The sequence below is a fragment of the Alligator mississippiensis genome, chromosome 2, assembly GCF_030867095.1.
Source record: "Alligator mississippiensis isolate rAllMis1 chromosome 2, rAllMis1, whole genome shotgun sequence".
Lineage (NCBI taxonomy): Eukaryota > Metazoa > Chordata > Crocodylia > Alligatoridae > Alligator > Alligator mississippiensis.
In genome coordinates this window covers 245038754-245058896 of record NC_081825.1, presented here as the reverse complement: position 1 = coordinate 245058896, position 20143 = coordinate 245038754, and the positions used below count along the sequence as shown (strand labels likewise).

At 39.5% G+C, this 20143-nt stretch overlaps 1 protein-coding gene across 3 annotated transcripts in view; it reads left to right on the top strand.

Annotated features, from left to right (window-relative positions):
- The window catches only part of FAM98B (family with sequence similarity 98 member B), a 28632-nt gene that overhangs the window by 207 nt on the left and 8282 nt on the right, over nt 1-20143 (top strand). Inside the window, exons 1-8 of one of the 3 annotated variants that reach the window (XM_019496500.2) lie at nt 34-183; nt 1659-1804; nt 2587-2721; nt 4565-4743; nt 9622-9747; nt 14176-14256; nt 14629-14745; nt 19259-19426. In XM_019496500.2, the coding sequence (XP_019352045.1) occupies nt 119-183; nt 1659-1804; nt 2587-2721; nt 4565-4743; nt 9622-9747; nt 14176-14256; nt 14629-14745; nt 19259-19426 (1017 nt within the window). In that variant the 5' untranslated portion in view covers nt 34-118. Of the gene's footprint in view, nt 1-33; nt 184-1658; nt 1805-2586; nt 2722-4564; nt 4744-9621; nt 9748-14175; nt 14257-14628; nt 14746-19258; nt 19427-20143 lie in introns of those variants that run through there. The other 2 variants (XM_019496499.2, XM_006276298.4) reach the window with 2 other exon arrangements.

Here is a 20143-nt window from a genome sequence, read left to right as displayed (position 1 = left end):
CGGGGGCGGCGAAGGCGGGCCGGGCCGCGGCCGTTTACAGGCGGGAACGCGCGGCGAGGGCGGCGGTTGCAGCCGGGCTCGTGAGAGCGGGACACCGCGGGGCGGGCGCCGCGGCAGCATGAAGGAGCTGGAGCCGGCGCTGCGGATGGAGGGAGACATCCTGGACACGCTGGAGGCGCTGGGGTGAGGCGGCGGCGGCTGGGGCCCGCGAGGGGAGCGGGCAGGGGCGCCGTGCCGCGTTGGGCCGGGCCCTCCTCTTCTCTCCTGTCCCCTCCCCTCCCCTCCCCGAGCGGCGCCTGGGCCCCGCGTGCGCCCGCAGACTCCGCCTCGGCCCGGGAAGTGGTCGCGGGGCAGGGGGAGCAGGAACCGGCGTCCCCTGCAGCCCCGTGGCGGGAGCAGGGATGCTGCGGGGCAGGGGCAGAGGCAGGGCGGGCCGCCCTCCCCTTCCAGCCCCGCTTCCTGTGCTGCTCGGCCTGGCTGGCGCGGGCTTGGCCGGCGCCGTCCTCGCCGCGCCTTTTGCCCCACCAGCCTCCGCCCCCAAGAAACCCTGCCTTTCCCCATGGGGGACTCGGCCAGCCGGGCGGCTGCAGTGACACCGGCCTGTTTTTCCGCCCTCGATGCAACCCTAGCTTCCTCACAGTCACTTCCTTAGCTCCTTCATTTAGAAATAAAAGTGTACACTTTTATTTATGTGTGTATAAATACAAATAAAGAGCCAAGTTTTTCACATCCCCCAAGCATAGACCTTCAGAGCAATACCGCAAATCGTGAGAGTTGGCAACGATCGTGGGGATCTCCTTCTTGGGAGCAAGCTACCGAGGCTGGCGGCCGATTTCCACGCAACTCTCTTCTGGTGCAGTGACTGTCATTGGTCCCGCACACATGTACAAAGAAAATGCGGGGTAGGCAGTGCTCTCAGCCGGCCTTTCTCGCATACTTCAATTCATGGTTGGAGTTTACCGTCCTCATGGATTTGAATGCATTTGGATAGTGAAAACTGGCCCTTGTGTCTGCCTCAAAGGTAGCGAGAGGTTAGCTGTGTCAGTGTGAAGGCAGGCAGGAGGCAGGGTAGAAATGCACTTCATAGGCCAGTGGTTGTCAACCATTTTAGACCCAAGGCAGCCCTCGGAAATGCCAGCTCTTAGTTCTCTTTTTTTCCGACTACAGAAAAATAATCAAGCAAACTTTAGGAGGTAATTTAAAAAAAATAAATCTTCCAGTAGGTTTTGAAATTGAGGGTGTATTAAATGAAACTGGACATGCCAAACATTGCAGCCTAGTGTCCCTGCAATGCGTGAATTTGGAAAGGTGAAATTAAGCGTTGTTAGTTTGGGGTTTACTTGCTGCTGATCTAAGATGAAACAGTAAGCGGTTTTGCTTACGTGGTTTTTGAAAATTGAGTGCCCCTGTAAACTGTGCCCTGATGCCTAGTGTATTCAATGTAGCCTGAAATGCTACAGGGTAAATAGAACGATTGAGTGATTTGTCTTATTTGTGGTAGATGAACATGTACGTCTCCCACTTTGTGATGCATTCCAATAATGCACCATCATTCTCCTAATGCTAAATATTTCTTAAATGGTTTAAAGCAGTATAAAAATCCATGTGTAATAGTAGATATTTTATTAATACTCTTCATTTTTTCCCTCCCCGTCCAGGTACAAAGGTCCTCTACTAGAGGAGGAAGCACTGAACAAAGCAGTAGAAAATGGATTGTCTTCACCAGAATTTTTTGAACTGTGCATTTGGTTAAGCTCCCAGATAAAACCTCTCTGTGACCTGGAAGAAAGTATCACATCAGCAGGTGGTATTTGCACAGACTTTGGACTGCATATTATTTTAATTCGTTGGTATTTGCCTAAGCGTTGATTTTTTTTTTTCCTAGTCATTTACTCTTAAAGTATAAATTATGATCTTGTTTCAAGAAACAATTTTGAAACTTAGCAGTAAAATAGCTATAATCTAGATAAGCAAGAGGTTGAAGCTCATTTGTGCATGTATGGAAGTGTTCTATTTCAACTTAACTGAATTTTTTTTTTTTAAATTGACAATATAATTATTTTAAAGTAATCTTAATGTAAAAAGGGCATAATGTAAAATTAGCATACTACCTACAAATATTTGTAAACTTTCTGTTTCCTCAGTGAGATATTTTAAATAAATACACAGCATTTAGTTATTTTTCTTACATAATTTAAATACTCTACAGTGATTCATTTTTAGTGATATAAAATATTCACATGGCAGTGATATTTTTATTTGAAAGTGGAAAATGGACTATCTGTTTTTGTTACATGCTAGCTCCTAGTTCATTTCAACTAGGTGGACTCCTTCCTTAATAGATCAGTGTAACATTTTTCTTGGGAATAAAAAAAAAGTGTTTTGCAAGATTCATTTTTGAAAAAAAATGTTTGTGCAAGATTTTCTTCAAGATCATGGAAAGTGATGTTGATTAATAGGTCATAAATGTCTTTCGCCATCAATCAATATCTCACATATAAACTTTTGTATTAAGGGCAATAGGTTGTAATTTGTGTTTGAAAAGCCCACTAACTTTCCAATTACTTTGTTTTCTATTTTCTTAAGGTGAGAAAGATGTGGAAAGCTTCCAGCTTGAGATTAGCGGTTTTTTAAAAGAAATGGCTTGCCCATATTCAGTACTTGTTTCTGGAGATGTTAAAGACAGATTACAAAAGAAAGAAGATTGTCTTAAACTCCTATGTAAGTTCTGATAATTCCCATTAAGAATTGGTATCTTTTATGTACTGTATATGTCTTAATTTTTAAAAAAACATGCTCTGGCCCCTCATAGTTATTAGGGCTGATCAGAGTGCATAAACTAGTCCCACAGTTTGAGTATTATAGGAACGAAACCTGAAATTTCTTTCAAATGAGTGGTCCTGCATCAGTTTGGGTAGGGTATTAAAACTGCAAGCAAGGACCTGCCTCTCTAGTGAATTTAATGACTTCTCTACTGGTTCCCAGACAGCATGAGGTAAGAAGTCAACTGATTTGAGGGCAAGGACCAGGGCTATCCCTAAGGGTATGAATTAGGGCAACCACCCTTGGCCCTGTGCTTTGGGGGCCCCCACGGAGCAGGGCAGAGCAGCAGCAGTGTATAGCTGGGCAGAGCCACTTACTACTCCCCTCGCCACTGATGGCGGTGGCAGCTTCTTCGGGTCCGGGGCCATGGGATCAGGATGGCGGTGGCAGCTTTTTCGGGTCTGGGGCCATGGGATCGGAGTGAGGGTGGGGCCCTGCATGGGCTGATTTGTCCCAGGCCCCGCACCCTGCTCAGGTCAGCTCTATCAGAGATGACAATAGTTGGATTGAGGGGGTGGAAATAGTATCTTGGACATGAGGTTAGTGAGACAGGGGCTGAAGCTGGGTTACCAAGCCTGGGACTTTGGAAATGGAAGCACTGAGGGAAATCTTGATGGGACAGAAGGATTAGAAGTAACAAAGACTGAGATTAGGTGAGAAGCTGATAGGACTAGGAATGTGCAGAAAAGCATAGATAGTAGTGTGAAGAGAGCCAAATCTGGCAAGGAACCAGGGGATGGAGAAACAACTGGAACTGAGTAGAAAGAATAGACAAGAAGTCAAAGAAAGAGACTTAAAGAGTGTAATGGATATAATAATTGTACTGCTATTGAAGGATATAGCTGTTATGTTTGCATGATTGTTGTGTAAAGTGTGTAGTACAGTCAGCTTTTTTTTTTTTTTTTTTGGTTTTTTTGGGGGGTTTTTTTGGTTTGTTTTTTTTTTACAAGTGGGCCAGATCGTAAGATCAAAAATGTGCTGAGTGCTCATAAAATAGCATAGTTGGAAGTCTGCATGTGTAGTGAGCTTCCCCGAGCTCACCAGTTGGAGCTGTGGAGTGGAGGGGGTGAATGTCCCTGCCACTGAGGTAGCAGGGGAAAAGAGACAAATGGTGGCGGTATTCACTCCCTGGGCTCTGAGCAGAACCCATGCTGACATGCTATGAGCTCAGAGAACTCAATATGCATGCAGCTAGATGATAGGTTGTTCTTATGGTTTTGTGGACCACAGCCTGAGCACCATTGGTGTAGAAGAACTTGAGCTTTAACTCTTCTTCTTCCAGGGTCAGAGTTGGGTGATATAGCTAGCTTGTATTGCTACTGGCTTTTACGCACATAATAGGTACATCACAGCTGCTATGTGCTTCCAAGCAACAACAGCTCCTCCTCCTCTTTTGAAGCATCTACAAATGTATATCTGTTCGTATAGCTGAAGGAGTTGAGACTGAGGGCAGATACTGCTTTAGATAAGGAGCAATATTAGTCACACACAAGAGAATTTTGCAGGAGAAAACAAGTAGGCACCAGAAATGAGTAACATCCAGTTGTATGCTTCTATAACTTTTTTTTTAATGTTTGAAATTTGTCCTTAAGTTGACAGAGTTCTGTCTAATCCCTTTCTATTTTCTTATAGTTTTATTTATTTTGTATTTTATTAATTTGTGTTTTATTTTCTGTGAGAATGCAGGCACAAAGTTATTCAAGCTTTCTTAAAGATCCTATTATGGCACTTTTTTCTCTAGTATTTCTAAGTACGGAGCTTCAAGCTTTAAAGATACTGCACAACAAACAACTTAAAGGTTCTCACTTGGAAAAGCATAATGAAATCTATCACGAAGTGGAAGCTATCTCTGATTCACTGGGCCTATCAAAGTCATCATCTTCTGACATGCCTCTTTTATTGAGCAATGTAGAATCAAAGGTACAGAACTTTTAATTTTCTTTCTGTAATTTTCTATAATTCAGATATTCTTACACTATATATCTTACTGTCTAATTAAGTCAAATGTTAAGTATCAAAGGTTTCTCCAACTAACACAGAAGTTAATTCTAGTTTTGAAAACTATTTTAATCATGTCTAAATTGCATACCTTTAGCCAATTTTGGTTATCAAGTGAAAAATCTTTGCTATCTTTTGAAAAATGTGGTTTCTGATGAGGTATATTTTGCTATCTGTAGAATGTAGGACCACGTGGGGAAGTCTACTATTTTACCAAATGCCTCCTAAAATAAGATGGGGTTTTTGCTTTTATTTACCTGAATCAGCAGTGATCCAAATATGTATTTAATTTGAATGTTTGATCACACCAATCTTCCACAGTTTCTTCTTGGATTATAAATACTGCCTAAACCTTTAAGGGCATAGCTATGGGGCTGCCTTACTTGGAGTACACACTTACCCAAACTCAAAATAAATTGTGCTTATTGATTGCACTGCACTAAGGTTTTTGCATTTTATTAAGGCTTCTTTCTAGGAGTGCCTTATGCTTCAATAGCAGCCATAAAACTGACAGAATCAAGTTGGTTGAGGGCTGTTTTAGAAGCTGTGTAATTTACAGTCCGGTTGTTTCATCAGTTTTGCACTTATACAGAGCACAGTTACTAAAGAGATAACAGGTCTCAGAATTTAAATGGTTCTGGCACTTAACTAATATGCAGATAACCGACATTTGTTACCATGAAAACAGCTGGACTGTTATCCATTTAAGTGAATTAGGTGTTTATCCAGTAGGATATTCTGTACTTAACATTATAGTAATTTAATGTTAAACAGTTCTGTGGGTTGTCACCTCAGAGCCCTGACTAACCCAAGTTACCCAACAACTTAAACCTCATTCAACAAGACAGTGTTTAAAACTATCGTCTACTAGGTTCAACCTGCTTGTTTAATTTGGTTCCATATTGACTACTTTGCTGTAAAATACTCTTCATACTCTAAAATAACCTTTAGGGTTTTTTTATAGCTCTTAAGATATTTAGAAGTTATAAATGTTAGATATTTGTAGGGGGAGGAGGGGTTACCATCATTTATAGTTCTAGTACTTAAAGATCATGTTTAGGATTGTTGACACATTCTTGTGCTGTGTGCAGACATGTATGTGAGCACTTCTCCAAAGCTGCTCAGTTTTCAGTGAAACAGATGAATGTGAAACCTTTTCTTTTTCTGCCTAAGTTTGTAATATAGTTTAGATTACTATAAAATGCTTACCAGTTAATGTCAGCTGTCTAAATAATCTGTCAGAAGAACAAACACTGAGACTAAGAAGTTATTTTGGGTGTTTTGATTTGTGTGCTCAACTGGACATTTTTGAAAGACTTTTTTGTTTTCCAGAAGGTGGATGCTAAGCACTTTTTGTAAACCAGGCTCTTTAAGATGTCCCCACTTCGGTACCCAAAGCTTGAGATGCCCAACATTAACTATGTTGGTTGGCACAATGGATGTTCTAGATATTCACTCTCTTGTATCTTAGAGAGTAATCAAGACTAAGGAACTTAAATTTGTTTTTTATAAACTAAAACTCTAAGACTCCAGTGAAAACAAATTGTAGTTGGATCCTTTCATGGTCCCCAAACATCTCAGAATCTGTGTTTCTAAAAGGCAGCACTAATACCTGGGGGTTTTGTTTCTTCTTTTATACCGAGTGTTTTCTATTGCTGCAGCCCTTCTCTGACAGCATGAATTGAGGCTGTAGTGACCCAGTTTTTTGCTAATGGGCACCAGTTTGAATGGAAGATTATTCAGCTTGATGAGTTTGTTATTTTGGATCTAGGAAACAGACCTCAGACCTATACGATGAGGCATTCAATAATATAACCATTTCAGAAGTCAACCAGATCCCTGAGTCTCCCACACTAAAACATTCCCTCAGCTATCTTACTCTTCTTTCTGTAGGGATGTGGCTGCTCAACAAGCTGGATGATATAAATAATCAAAATTTATACTAATTTATTGAACTCTTTTGAGATGATATGACACAAGTAGCCTGGTAGACTGCTAATTCATCTTATTTGCCATTTCTTTAGTTATTGCGTTTTCCTGACCATTTCTTAAGATTTAAAGATGGGTGTCTTCAAGTGAAACAGCAGACCTCTCTTAATGCAAAATCAGAAGGAAATGAAAATACCTGCATAGTCTTATTGCTAAATCATGTTGCCACAGGGATGGGAGCCAGCCAAAACTTTTAAATTGGATATATTTTAATTGTGTGTTTCTAACTCAATTTCAGTGTAATGTTTAATATGCTACCTGTGTGTGGCACTAGGTGTGTGTACATAGAGAATGGCAACACTGTATTACATGCAACAATGAAAACTTCAACAAAAATATTAAAAGACCACTTCCCTGACTATAGGCAACTAAGTGTCTCTGTTTCCTATGATTTTTTTATAGCACTGGGATCTGTTGGTTTTACTGTAACACCAAGTTTCCAGTTGCATTTCATTTCATAGCAAGTTTTTATATCCCTTGGCTAGCTAGTTTAATTTCTAGCAAGCCGGTGGTCCCCCAGCATAGATTTTTTTCAAAGGCATTGGTGTTGGCCTGATTCTTTAGCAGTTGATTGGAAGCAACTTAGGCAATAAGTAAATTTTAAAATGTTGTTGTTTTTAAGATCTTGTAGATAGAATGTGTTCTTAAAAAAACAAACAAACCTTACACTTTAATTTTTATTTTATTTTTTAAATGTGTCATAACTGAGTGGCCTCTATGGCCACGTCCACACGGACAGGGGTCTGTTTGCAGCAGCACAAATTTGTGCTGCTACTTTGTGCCACAGTCTGTGCCCTTTGCAGTGGGACACATTGTCCCTCTACTCCATGTGCTTCAGAGGGGGCTGGCTGGGCGCAGGGTGCCTCAGTGCAGTGCTAGCTGTTAGGCAGCCCCTGTACTGAGGCACCCTGTGCCCCAGGCAGCCAAGGAGCGGCAGTGGAGACGGGGGAGCTGGCGGCCCAAGGCTGAATGCTCCCCCATCTCCACACACTGTGGAGCCCCCATGTTGAGGCACCCTGTGCCCCAGCCAGCCAGCTCTGAGCTACCTGCTTCCCTGTATCCGCATGCTCCAGCGCAGGGGTTCTGCTGTGGAGCCCCCGCCCTAAGGCACATGGAGCCCCTGTGCTGAGGCACATTGCATCCCAGCCAGTTATGGAGGAGTTGGCTGGGGCACGGTGTGCCTCGAGATGGAGGAGCAACCAGCCCTGGGCTTTGGGTTGGCTGCTCCCCTGTCACCATGTGCCTCAGTGCAGGGGATCTGCAGCAGAGCCCCTGTGTTGAGGCATGCAGACAAGGGAGCAGCCAGGTGCTGCCTGCTCCTCTGTCTTGAGGAACATTGCACCCCAGTGCAGGGGCTCCACAGCCCAGGGCTGCCTGCTCCCTTGTCTCCACATTTGTCTCAGTGCATGCCACTTTGGCATGCTTTGTGCTGCTTCTTTCTTATATACTTTTTTTTTTTTTCCTACCAGGAAATCCTTGTAGCAAATGTTGCCCTGATGCTGCAAATTAGCAGTGCCTTGTACAATTTAATGTACAACACGTGGTTTGTGGCACTACAAAGAAGTTTGCAGGACCACAAACCACACATGCCCGCATGTCTGGATCTGGCATACAGTACTAAAAATTGTGGCACTTACTAATTCTCTCCAATAACTCTTCAAAGTGGAGGATGTTTTTTATGAACTTAGGAAAATTCGCTCCTTGGCTAATATAGAATATATATGTTCCTTCATATCTAGTAGTGGTTTTAACTTGAGGCATTCTGAGATGGCTACATGAGCATATACAAGATAATTAGATTTTATTCTTTAGTTTGGCTGCTCGCAGTAAGCACTGCAGTTAGAACTGAATAAAAATTCACCAAGCCAGCTAAGATCATTGTTATTGTTATACAGTGAAAGATCACAGTCTATGAGAAGGGGCTCCCCTGTGTGGGGGAAGCCTGCATTGCTCTTAATTTGATATAAAAGATTGAACATTAAGCAGACCAGGAGTTGTTCTGTATCTGACCCTATGGGGAAAAAAATCCTATGCAAAATACAGAACCTAGCAAGTATTTTTTTGCATTAATAATTTCTCCTTTTCTATATGATCCCGTAAAAGCTTAAGGGCCTCCCCTCCCCCTTCAAAAAAGAATAATTTGTCTGTTCTGGTATATAGATTTTTATAATTTTAATATGTAGAAAATTATAAGTTACTGACATGAACTGAAAACTGATACAAACTTTTTTCACTTATAAGCTCTTTAGCCCTGTTCTTTCAATGTGTCTGTCACTGAGGCAATAAAGTGATACTTTGGAGTTTGCAAGGTGTGTTATATTTTAAGAATCAATACTCCAGTTTGTCTTTTGCATACTAATTCATTTACAAAATACAAATTTCCTTGTCCCATCCCTGGGAAATACTATACCATCTTTGTTTCACTATGCCCAAGACTTATTTTTAAAAGGGACAAATTAACAATTTCTATTGACATTAGAAACGATTATAAGTATCTGTGGAGAAATACTAAATTCAGATGATATTTTAGCAAAAATATTTACAGAAGTAGCGGTTATGTGTTTTTTTTTTTAGCACTATTTTCTAGTAAGAATTCATTTGAAATAAGTGTTTGAATTCTTAAATGTGTATTGCGTCTAAATTCATTTGGTTCCATATTATATTTTGACTTAAAATTAATCATTAAAATGGGTAGACAAAACTCTTTGGGTAGAGGCAATATCTTTTATTAGAGCAACTAAATAATTAAAATGGAAACTTTCTTACTTATCTGCCAATTTTATCCAATTTGTAAATGTATTTTCATTTCAGCACGTCTGCTCTTTGTCTCTGTCTAGCATCTTCACCATTGTCAGTAGCTGTGGGAATAGTTCTGAGAATAGTATTTGGCTTTGCATCAGCGGTATACCAAAGGGACAGATCACACATTGTATTTTGGTATGGCATATTAGAATGTTGATTTTTTTTTTTAAATCTTTTCTCAGATTATTTAAAAAATAAGTATAATGTCCAGATCACTTTTTTCCTTGAGATCCTAACTTTTGTAATGGGTCAGACTTTGAACATCTTAAGTGTCACTTCAAAATTTACATTAATTATGGTAAACTGGTATAGTGGTTAATAAACTAAAGCAATGTGAAGAACTGAGACCATGCTGGCAGTAATACTAAATTTATTCCCCTCAATTGGTGGGATTAAAAAATTAGTATATTACCTGTTGGATTTGTTTGTCAAGGTAATACTGCCCTCCTTTTGCCCTGCCCCAGTAAATTTAGGTAAAAACACTGATATTTAGTGTAAAAGAAGCATAACTTGGAGGTGAACTTCCATCAGAAGTTCAGGAGATTTGACAGGAATGTATTTTCTTGTAATTTATATTGCTGATCCCTAGCTTTAGTCCTCATACAGAAGATAATACAAACTTAATCACTACTTAGAAATGGACAAATAAAAAGTAACTTTCCAAACAACACAAAATCATAATACAAAGACTTCAAAAAGTCTCTTGCCACCAGTGTTATTACCTTAAGTGGTCTGGTGGTATGTACAAAATACAAGATCAAAGCTGTCTAAGTAAAATGAAGTGAAATGGTACAGAATGAACTAAAACGGAGAGAAGATGGGATCTTACGAAAATTGGAAAAATAGAATAGAAAAAAAAAAGTTTTAAGAAGTTTTTTCTGAAATTTGTTCTCAAAACTAGTACATTGTTTTTAACCTGACTAGTTTTCAAAATGTGTATTATAATACATCCAATATACTTTGTGCAAATACATTATACAATGCTTAATTGTAATATCATAGTCATTGAGAAATATGACAAAACATTTGGTTTACTGTACACTATATGCCTAAATAGGTCAACGTATAATAGATCATGCAAAAATATTCTTACAGCTAGGAGAATAAATATGAAAACCAATAAAAGCATCTGACAAATGGAGGAGTATGAAGGGGTAAAAGGGATATGACAAACTTTATTATAGTAGTTTCTATGTGATTTTGTTTGTTTTTGTAAATGTATATGACACTTCACAGGCAATTAAGAAACTGTCCCTTCCTTGAACAGTTGGCAGTTTAGTTTAAAATAAACTAGTGTTTATAGTTCATCTTCAATTTTTTTTTCAAAGTCTTAGAATAATTAAAAAACTTAGAACTACAGGATTTAAAAGCATCAAATACCCTTTCTTTCCATACTTATTTAAGACATGTGATTTTTAACTGAGATGAATAGGTTGTGTGTTTTTGTTTTTTTTTTTTCCTTTCCTTTCTTTTTTTAAATGCAATTAATCATTTCAGGAGAAAAGTCCAAAAAACTTGCTTTGTATGGCATCTTTTTCTCCCCCCCTCCCTTTTTTAAAGACCAATCCAACAATATAGTAAATAATGTGCTTTAGAGACTGTTTCTAGATAATATAAATAATGCCATGTCTGCCCTAGAAATGCACAGGTATACCAGTTATATTCCTAGTAAATATCTTGTTATCAGTCAAATTTGTAATCCTTCAACTGATTTCTGGAAATGCAATGGATGCCTTTTAGAACTAAGATTACTCAGAACAGCTACATGCTGATCCTGCTATCATCATGTAAGATTTTAAATTTTCCTTTAAAAACTCTGTGTTGACTGCAGAGTTAACCTGGACTTTTACCTAGATTGCCCCAGGACTTTTATTTTTTCTCTTTCCCTGCCTTTGCTAGTGTACTTTAAGGCCAAGACAGCCATAGCTGGAGCTGTGAGTATGAGAGTGGGTTCCACTTCCCTGTCAACCTTGAAACTTTGCAGTTAAAATCCAGACTAGATTATGTAGGTGCTGATTGTCCTCCTTCACATTCTCACAAACCCTCCTTCTCCAGGGTGCTATACATTTTTCAATCTCTATGGTAAAGAAAAGGCCACAGTTCTGAGTTTATCACAATTGGATTAAACTGTGCTACTTTATCTTATGATTCCCTGCCTTTTATATACTGAGCCCAATATTGTATTTTCTCTTTCAACTTCCTTCTCTAGTTATAAATTCATATCTAAGTTGATTTTCTCAGCTTTCACTCATCCCTTTCAGTACTGGTGCTTTACTGAGTTTTCTCGCTCATTTGATGTTTTAGATTTTCTTTCGGATCTGTATATTTCTCTTTCCAAAGTTAATCTCTCTCTTTTTTTTAATGTCGTTAGGCAATTATGTTTCTTTTCTTACTGGAGTGTGTGGGTTGCTTCAGTTAGTGTCATTTCTGATTTTCATTTCACATTCTACTTATTCTTCCTTCTGGGCTACTAATAACTTATTATCATCTCTGCAGTTTGCCAGCTTTGTGATGTACACTATTATGACATGCACAGCTTGTTACGTTGCCATTTATTCACTTTAGTTTATGGCCCTCCAGCCATTTCCCTCTTCCCTCCTCCCCCTTCCCCCAAGTTCCATGACTGTATATATTTTAAGCAAATTTAAATTTTGAGGCATTGCTAAATCCAGGCATATTGGTTAGGGTATGCATAGGGGGCCATTGTGCTCTCCTGATGCCCTGGGATACTTCCCTGATCCGCAGGGCAGTCTGTCTTGTAGACAAATCTGAAGTTGGTTGAAAATTTCCGCAGGCTGTTGGTGGCCTTCTGAAACCAATGCAGGAACAGATGGGGAGGGAAATCAGTGGTGTGTAAAAAGGCACTGGCCATGTCCCCTTTTCTTATCTGTGGCAGTAACTGGGGTTAGGGGTTGTGTAAAAGCCACTATACCCCACGAGGATCCCTCTTCTTCACCGGCCACCAAGTCACATTATAGGCCTGAACAGTCAGTTTTCAGAAAATTTGCTCACTTCAGAGTGCTGTTAGGGGGAGACATTGTTTTGCCTACCACCTTGGGAAATCCTAGTTTTGAGAAACTTGTTATTGTGCCTTTTCTGTGACCTTGATGTAGGAGAATAGAAATATTGCAGATATTTTGTATCTTGAAAAGTGGGGGAAAGGTTCTCTTGGGGTATGTAAACTCTCATATGAAAGGCACACTGAACAAACTCTTAAGTTCTTCAACACCAAGAAAAACAAAATCCTCAGTTTTTAAAAAGAAATGGAAAGTACTGCTACTCCAATGGTTTTCTTAATCATCTTGCTCTAGATTTTGATTCTTAGTGACAGTGCAAAACTGCTTCTTGGTGCTTTCTTTAAGGAAACATATAAATCTTTCAAGATATTGGCACCCCTTTAATTTCTGACAAGAAGATTTAGAATTTAAAAATATGAATGGAAGAAGAGAGCTTTGGAGTTCACCTTTATTTCATGTGTCTTGTGAAAATTCTGTGCATACATACTAGATAACTAACTAGTTCTAGAGAGGTGATTTGATGGTTTGCCTTAGATCTAGAATTATAATGGGATTTCTTCTGAAGCTCCCAAGTGCCATGATTGTAAAGGTACATAATTCTAGCTTTAATCTAATTTGTTTTGATTTATACAATATTTCATCCAAAAATCAATTAAGACACTATCCCTTCCCCAACATCCTAAACTTGTCATGAGTAATATCGTTATACAATAACCTATATAAAGGATCAGTTGACCTCAGAGTTATGTAGAAATTTCTGGGCATTTGTTATAAAGTTTGTGGAAGAACTGAAAGGACTGTCAGAAGAGAGCTTCTTTCAAGCATAGGAGGTGATGTGAAAAAGTTTGCTGTAATGAAAGGGGGAGGATGCAAATAGGATAACTGAGAATGAGGTAAGGGACGATGAAAGTACTAGGTAGGAGAAGACTAAAGGCCAGAAATGTCAGCAGTGATGGTGCTAGACAGAGGTGAAAGAAGGAAAAATGGGTACTAGGCAGTGGTAAAAGAGGGAAATAGATGTTTTGAAGAGGATATAAAAAGAAGCTGCCAATTGGATTAAAAGAGAAAAATAACAAGTAGAAAATATCTTAACTGAAATCTTTATTACCAGCATTTACCTTTAGCCGTAAGGTAAATGCGAAAATTGGTCTGATGTACCTCTTTGTTTCCAGGTGCTACAAGACAATACTATTCCTACTTGTCAGTGCAAATGATTGCTGAAGTTACCACACAGATATTATGCAGTTATGACTGGGAGGTGATTGGCTAGTGCAATTGTTAATGAATGTGGTCCACAGAAAAATTATATGTGGCTCATGCTATGAAAAAAAAAATCCTATTAAGGGATTTTAGCAGGCTAAAAGGTCCTTATCTGGTTTTAAGGGTACAACAAAGACTCTGCAATAGAACCAAATTTTAGTGGAAAGCTGCACTATATTAAATCTCAGGACTAAAGCAAGTTGTTGAAATGCATTTGTGAATATCATTTGGGTCTGTCTTTCTATTTATTTTGACAAGGGTATGTATGTATGTGGCTTTATTTCAGATAAAGGATATTCTCTCAAAAATTCACAGTAATCATGTGGGGAAACCATTGTTAACAACATCCTTGAATCCTGATCAAGTGGTAAGAATGCTCTTTACTTTGCTATCCACAAATAATGCATTGTATAATGCCTTGTATAATGCATATGACAGACATAATGCATATGAGCTCTTTATACTCATTTTGCAGTCTGCTTTAAGTAATGGACAGTGAATGTTTACAATTAAATCAGTTTAGTATTAAAGTATTTTTGTGATTTCATACTAAAATGTTTCATTCACTCAGTTGGTTACGACTGATTTTGCTGAGGTGTCCATTTATGCATGAAGTGCCATAAATGATATATGTATGCTTTTGATAGCCAACTAGCAACAGATGTCATAGGGATGGGTAAGGTTGAGGGGACTTGTTGTTTTTAGTAGAATTCAGTATTTGTGCTATTTAATGTTTTAGGAAAGATTGGAAAAAATCAACGATGCTCTCCGTAGTGAATATGAATGTCGTCGTCGGATGTTAATGAAGAGGTTAGATGTGACAGTTCAGTCCTTTGGTTGGTCTGATAGAGCAAAGGTAAGCATGCTTTATTATTGGCTTCCTGCAGGTGGGAGTCTATTACAATTTTCCAAGCTGTCTTGCAGAAGATGTACAGCATGAAAAATGTTTTTCCTGTTACAACCAGTTCTATCTAACCAACTTCCTTCATCACCTCCTAACATACCTTCCCTGGATGTGATAGAGAGAGGATTTGTCTAGATCAATGGGTCTTAGTCTTTCTAGACTTGAGGCACCTCTGCTTAGACTTGAGGCAGCCCTTGAAAAATGTCAGCTCTTAGTTTTCACTCATTTTTGATTATAGAAAAATAATAGAGCAATTCTCTGTTGCAAAGAACTCAGAAAGACCACAACAAGTCAGAGTGGTTTTAATACTGTTAATTCCTATTTGAAATCTCTAGGTTTATCTTGTGAATCTTGTGTGCATACCTAATAGTGTTAATGTTGTGTGGCATCCTAGGCCACCCTTGAAAGGTTCTCAAGGCACCTCAGTATGCCACAACTCCCTGGTTGAGAATCATGGGTCTAAATTGTAATGTTACCCATCTTTTGTTGTCCAAAGCACTCCTAAAATTCCAATAACAATAGCTTTCTGTATGGTCTTTTTATTTATGTGTTTATTTATTTAACTTGATCTTGGAAAAGTAGGGCTGAAAGGGACCTCACATGGTTGTCTGGTCTAGATCCTTGCTCAAGGCAGGATCATCCCTGACTAAACTATTTCAGCCTGCTCTTAAAAATATCCAAGGATCTTTAGATGGCCTGTTCCACCTCATAGCCATCTTTATAGAAAGTTCCTCCTACTCGCCAACTTGAATTTCCTCTGCTGCAGTTTGAGGCCATGGCTCCTAGTCCTATCCCAGGGGATCACAGTCACAAAGAAAGAGGATGGAGATAGACTATTGTAATTGCCTTTCAGGTATTTGAGGACTATTATTATATCCACTGTCATTCTTTTCTGCAGACTGAATAATCTGAGTTCTTTTAGCCTTCATCCTAAGTCACGTTTCTTAGCCACCTCATCATTTTTGTCACTCTTTTCCGGACTCTTTCTAAGCTGTACATAACTTTCTTGAAGTATGGTGTCCAAAGCTGGACACAGACCTCCTAGATGAGGTTTCACCAGTACCAAATAGAACAGAAGAATCATTTCCCTCAATTTACAAGCGACACTCCTGTTAATGAACCCTAATATGCTGTTGTCTTCTCTTTTTGGCAACAGGAACACACTGTTGGCTTGCATTCAGCTTCTGGTCCACAAGATAATAAACAGTTTCTTCATTTCCTTTTGTTTTCCTTAGACCACTGTAGGAGAACATCAGAGTGTTTCTCTGGAAAGAGACAAACAACAGGCCTTAATGTAGGGGGAGAGCCAATGCATAGAACTGTTTGCATAGTCCTTGGGATCATTCTGTAACTCCTCCTGTGAAAGCTGCTAGTAGCTTAGTTCTCAGACTACTGAACCAAATGGAAGCCTAAAATCAACTGTTTTGGGGGTTTTTTTCCAGCAAATTGCAGTGTGTATCAGAAAACCTGTGACCGTTTTGTGTATCCAGATAGGTCAGGGGTGGCCAGTTGGCAGCATGTGTGCTGCAAGGGGTGCAGATAGCTGCTGCATGTGGCATGTGAGCCCCAGGTGCTCAGTAAAGGGAATTATCAGAATTGAGACAGGTGGGTCTAGAGCAGGGATTCTCAACCGATGGAAGGTGTCCCACTGGTGGGACGCAAAGGTCCTCTAGATGGGACTTGGGTCATGGCGGTGAAACCAGAAGTGTCATGGCAGCACTTCTGGTTTTGCTTTTGCGTGCTTCAATTGACTGCTGGGGGACAACCCCCTCTCCCCTCTGCTCTTTGAATTGCCTCTGGGGGGACCCCCCTCCCGCTTGTCAACTGGTGCGACCAGGATTTTTTGATTTTACATAGGTGGAGTGAGGTTGAGAACTGCTGGTCTAGAGCATTTGGCCATATGGAGTAGAGTAGGAGCAGGGTGTTGCTGTAAGAGGAGCAGTCAGCTGTTTCTGCCAAGAGCTGAATTAATCTTTCCCCGACCCTGCAGCTGCTGACAAATTCAGGACTTTGGATCCTTTTTCACCATATACAAATTTGGGTGGTTGTGGGACCAAGAAAGGGTTAACATAGCTCTTGGCTGTGGCATCTCTCATAGCAGTGTCCTGCCCCCCCCCCCCATACACTCCATCCATTCCAAATCCCCCAGGGCGCAAGCCCTGTCAGATGCACATCTCAGGGGTGGAGATCAGTGTGACTCTTCAGAAGGGATGGAGATTAATTTGTCATGCATGTCCAAAAAACAAACGTGGCTACCTCTGGGATTGGAAGTTTCCCTGTGAGCCTATTACACCCTAACCGCTAGTGTGAGTTAAGCTTGTAACTTCTCTTAAAACAAAAACTTAGCAAACCCTATTTCCCTGTGGAACAAATCATTTATTTCTCAGACATTCAGTCTTTTTGTGGATCTTTCATCTTACCATCCAGTTTGAATGCTGATGCCTTGTAGAAGAAAGGATAGGAAGTTAATTTGGTATGGCAAAGTCACTCTCCTGCATGTATTTATTTCCTCTTTACTGCTATGTAAAAATGGCAATATCTAACCCAAGGACTGGAGGAAACATGGTCCAGTAGGATTCCTTATGTTGGAACTTCAGTTTAGGTTTTTTAACACCCATCAGTGCCTAACTTTAAGCACTGAAGCTTGAAAATATGTTCCTATGCATTTTTTTAATTCTGTCGGAGGAGTAAAGTAGAGGTTGTCTGTGTCTTATGTGGTTCCACAGTATGTAGCTATAAAACTATGTAAATCTTAAATACAATTAATTTTAAGAGTCTTATTTAAATTTAATATGTGACTCCAACTTAAATTAACTTTAATTTTTGAGTCATTTGATCTTGTACTACTCCACAGATGTGACATTGAAAACGACTTAAACTGCTTTTGTTCCATTGTGAGAAAAGCATATCTATTGTTTTATTTAATGATGTTAAAGTGGTGAGATGAGTCAGAAGCCTGTTCTTAGAAAGATTATTCATGCAAAAACAAAGTACAGTTCCTGAGATATTTCCAAAAGGTCTATTGTAGTGCAGTAGAGGTTGAAATTACATTACTGTGTAAATTTTCAAAAGACTTGCGACCAACTTTCTTTTTGTCTAAAATTTGTGCCCACGATAATTAATCACAACTGCAAATTGAGTATTATGTACATCTATAGTTGAGCATAAAGATTGTGAGACTCAAGTGTGTTGTTCATTAGGTTTTACAGTTACAGTTGAATTATGCATGCAAGATACAGGTATATTTGTTGGTGCAAATTGCACCTGTGAAAAGAAGACTGTCCCCTTGGAAACATTTTAAGAATTGGCCTTTAAAATTCCCTTTTTTTACTTGCTTAAAATTTCTCAGAATGTATATATGGAACCTTTTACATATTAATGTGAGAGTAATATGGGTATATAAGAGATGTTTTAAGATATACTTGAGATATTCATATGACCAACTCTGTGTTTTGCTATGTGTTGTTCTTTTTGGATAGCTTATATTCTTTCCCTTGCCCAGAGAACATATACGTTTTTCTCTTGTGTAAGCTGGGAAGGGCAGAGAACATGTATTTGCTACTACTTCTATATCAGGCCCACCTCTTCTCTAAATCGTGGAAGTCTGGTACAAGATCTTCTGAAGGCAAGAATGGCAAGCTGTAGCATCATTGGAAAGTAGGACTGGAAAGGACCTCACAAGGTCATCTTATCCAACTCCCTGCTCAAGGCAGGGTCATACCTGACTAAATTCTAGCAGCCAAGTGTCTGTTTAACCTGCTTTTGAAACTTTCATGCAATAAGGAGACATCTCCTTCATCCTCTGTCTTCACCAGCACCTTTCTTGTGGACCATTTTTGGGCCCTAGCCAAATGGGCAAATATCTGGTTGCTCTGAAGTTGACTTCAGGCTTTTCAGGCAGCGTATCTTTTTCTCCTCTGTTTTATGGTAGAAATAAAAAGATTAATGATAAAAAAAAAAAAAATCCTTCTGTATAAATACTGTTTGGGAGATTATAATATTTTCCCTTTGCAACCTATGAAAAGTCATATTGAAGTGTCATGCAGTCCTGAATCTTGTTGTTCTCAGTTAACCTTACTTTGAAGATGTTCTGTTTTTATCATGCTGTGCAGCGGCCTACTTATCACATGTTTGAAGCCCTGAGAGAGCAACCTTACATCTAAGTTGTTACACCCTTATGTACTTTGAAAAATAAATGGCTCCAGAGGAGGAGTGCTAAGCTTCAAATGGCTATCTGCCTTGGCATTTTTGTTCATTGGCTGGTTGATAGAAACAAGACTGGAAGGCATTGAGTGACTGGCACCATGTTTACTATGATAGTTAGAACATCCAAACTTTGTGTTCTACAGTCGGACTGAGATTTACCATATATCACTGATCGGTACACAATAAGCATTTATTAAAGTGCTTTTCTTTTACATGAGATCTGTAACAAATGAATTATGTTTGACCTTTTATTATATAGGTAAAAACAGATGACATAGCAAGAATCTACCAGCCCAAGCGTTATGTACTATCTCCGAAATCAACCATTACGTTAGCCCACCTTCTTGCTGCCCGAGAGGATTTATCAAAGATAATAAGGACAAGCAGTGGATCTACAAGAGAAAAGACAGCTTGTGCCATCAATAAGGTAGGCCTCTTCCTTCCCCTAATGTGATAGAGACAAATGGTTCCTGCAACTTCTAGTTACTTATAAAAGCTAATTTCCTCTTTGCCTACTATTTTCTTCCCTTTTTGCAGCATTGTGGCCCTGGAAAAGGAAGGGTTTCAGTGTTCCTCTTGATATAGCTTTGGCCCAACCGTCTCTGCTACCCTGTCATTTTACACAGTAGCTGTACATGAGAATTCCAGTTGATGAAGAAAGCGAGGTTTAGATGCTCTTTGTACTTCTGCAATGCTATATATTTGCTCTATAGTTCAGGAGGCAGGACCAAACCTGATAGTTCTTTAAGTTGGATGCTTGGCTGCAGGAAACCATAGGTCCTTACACAATGTAACAGGCAACCTAGTTATGGATGATGCAGAGAAGGCTGAAGTATGTAAATGCCTTTTTCACTTCAGTCTTCACAAGTAGGAGCAACTACCAGATGGTGAGTGCAGTTGGCAGAAAGATGGAGAAAGAGACAAATAGTCTAGTAATGGAAAAACAAGGAAGTGAGGTGCTTTCAAATCAGGAGGGCCAGATGCGATGTACCCTAGGGTACTAAAGGAGTTAGCTGAGGTAATATCAGAGCCATTTGCTATCCTCTTTGAGAATTCATGGCGATCAGGCAAGGTTCTGGGTGATTGGAAAAGGGGCAAATATAGTGCACATCTTTAAGAAAAGGAAAGAGAAAGATTCAGAGGA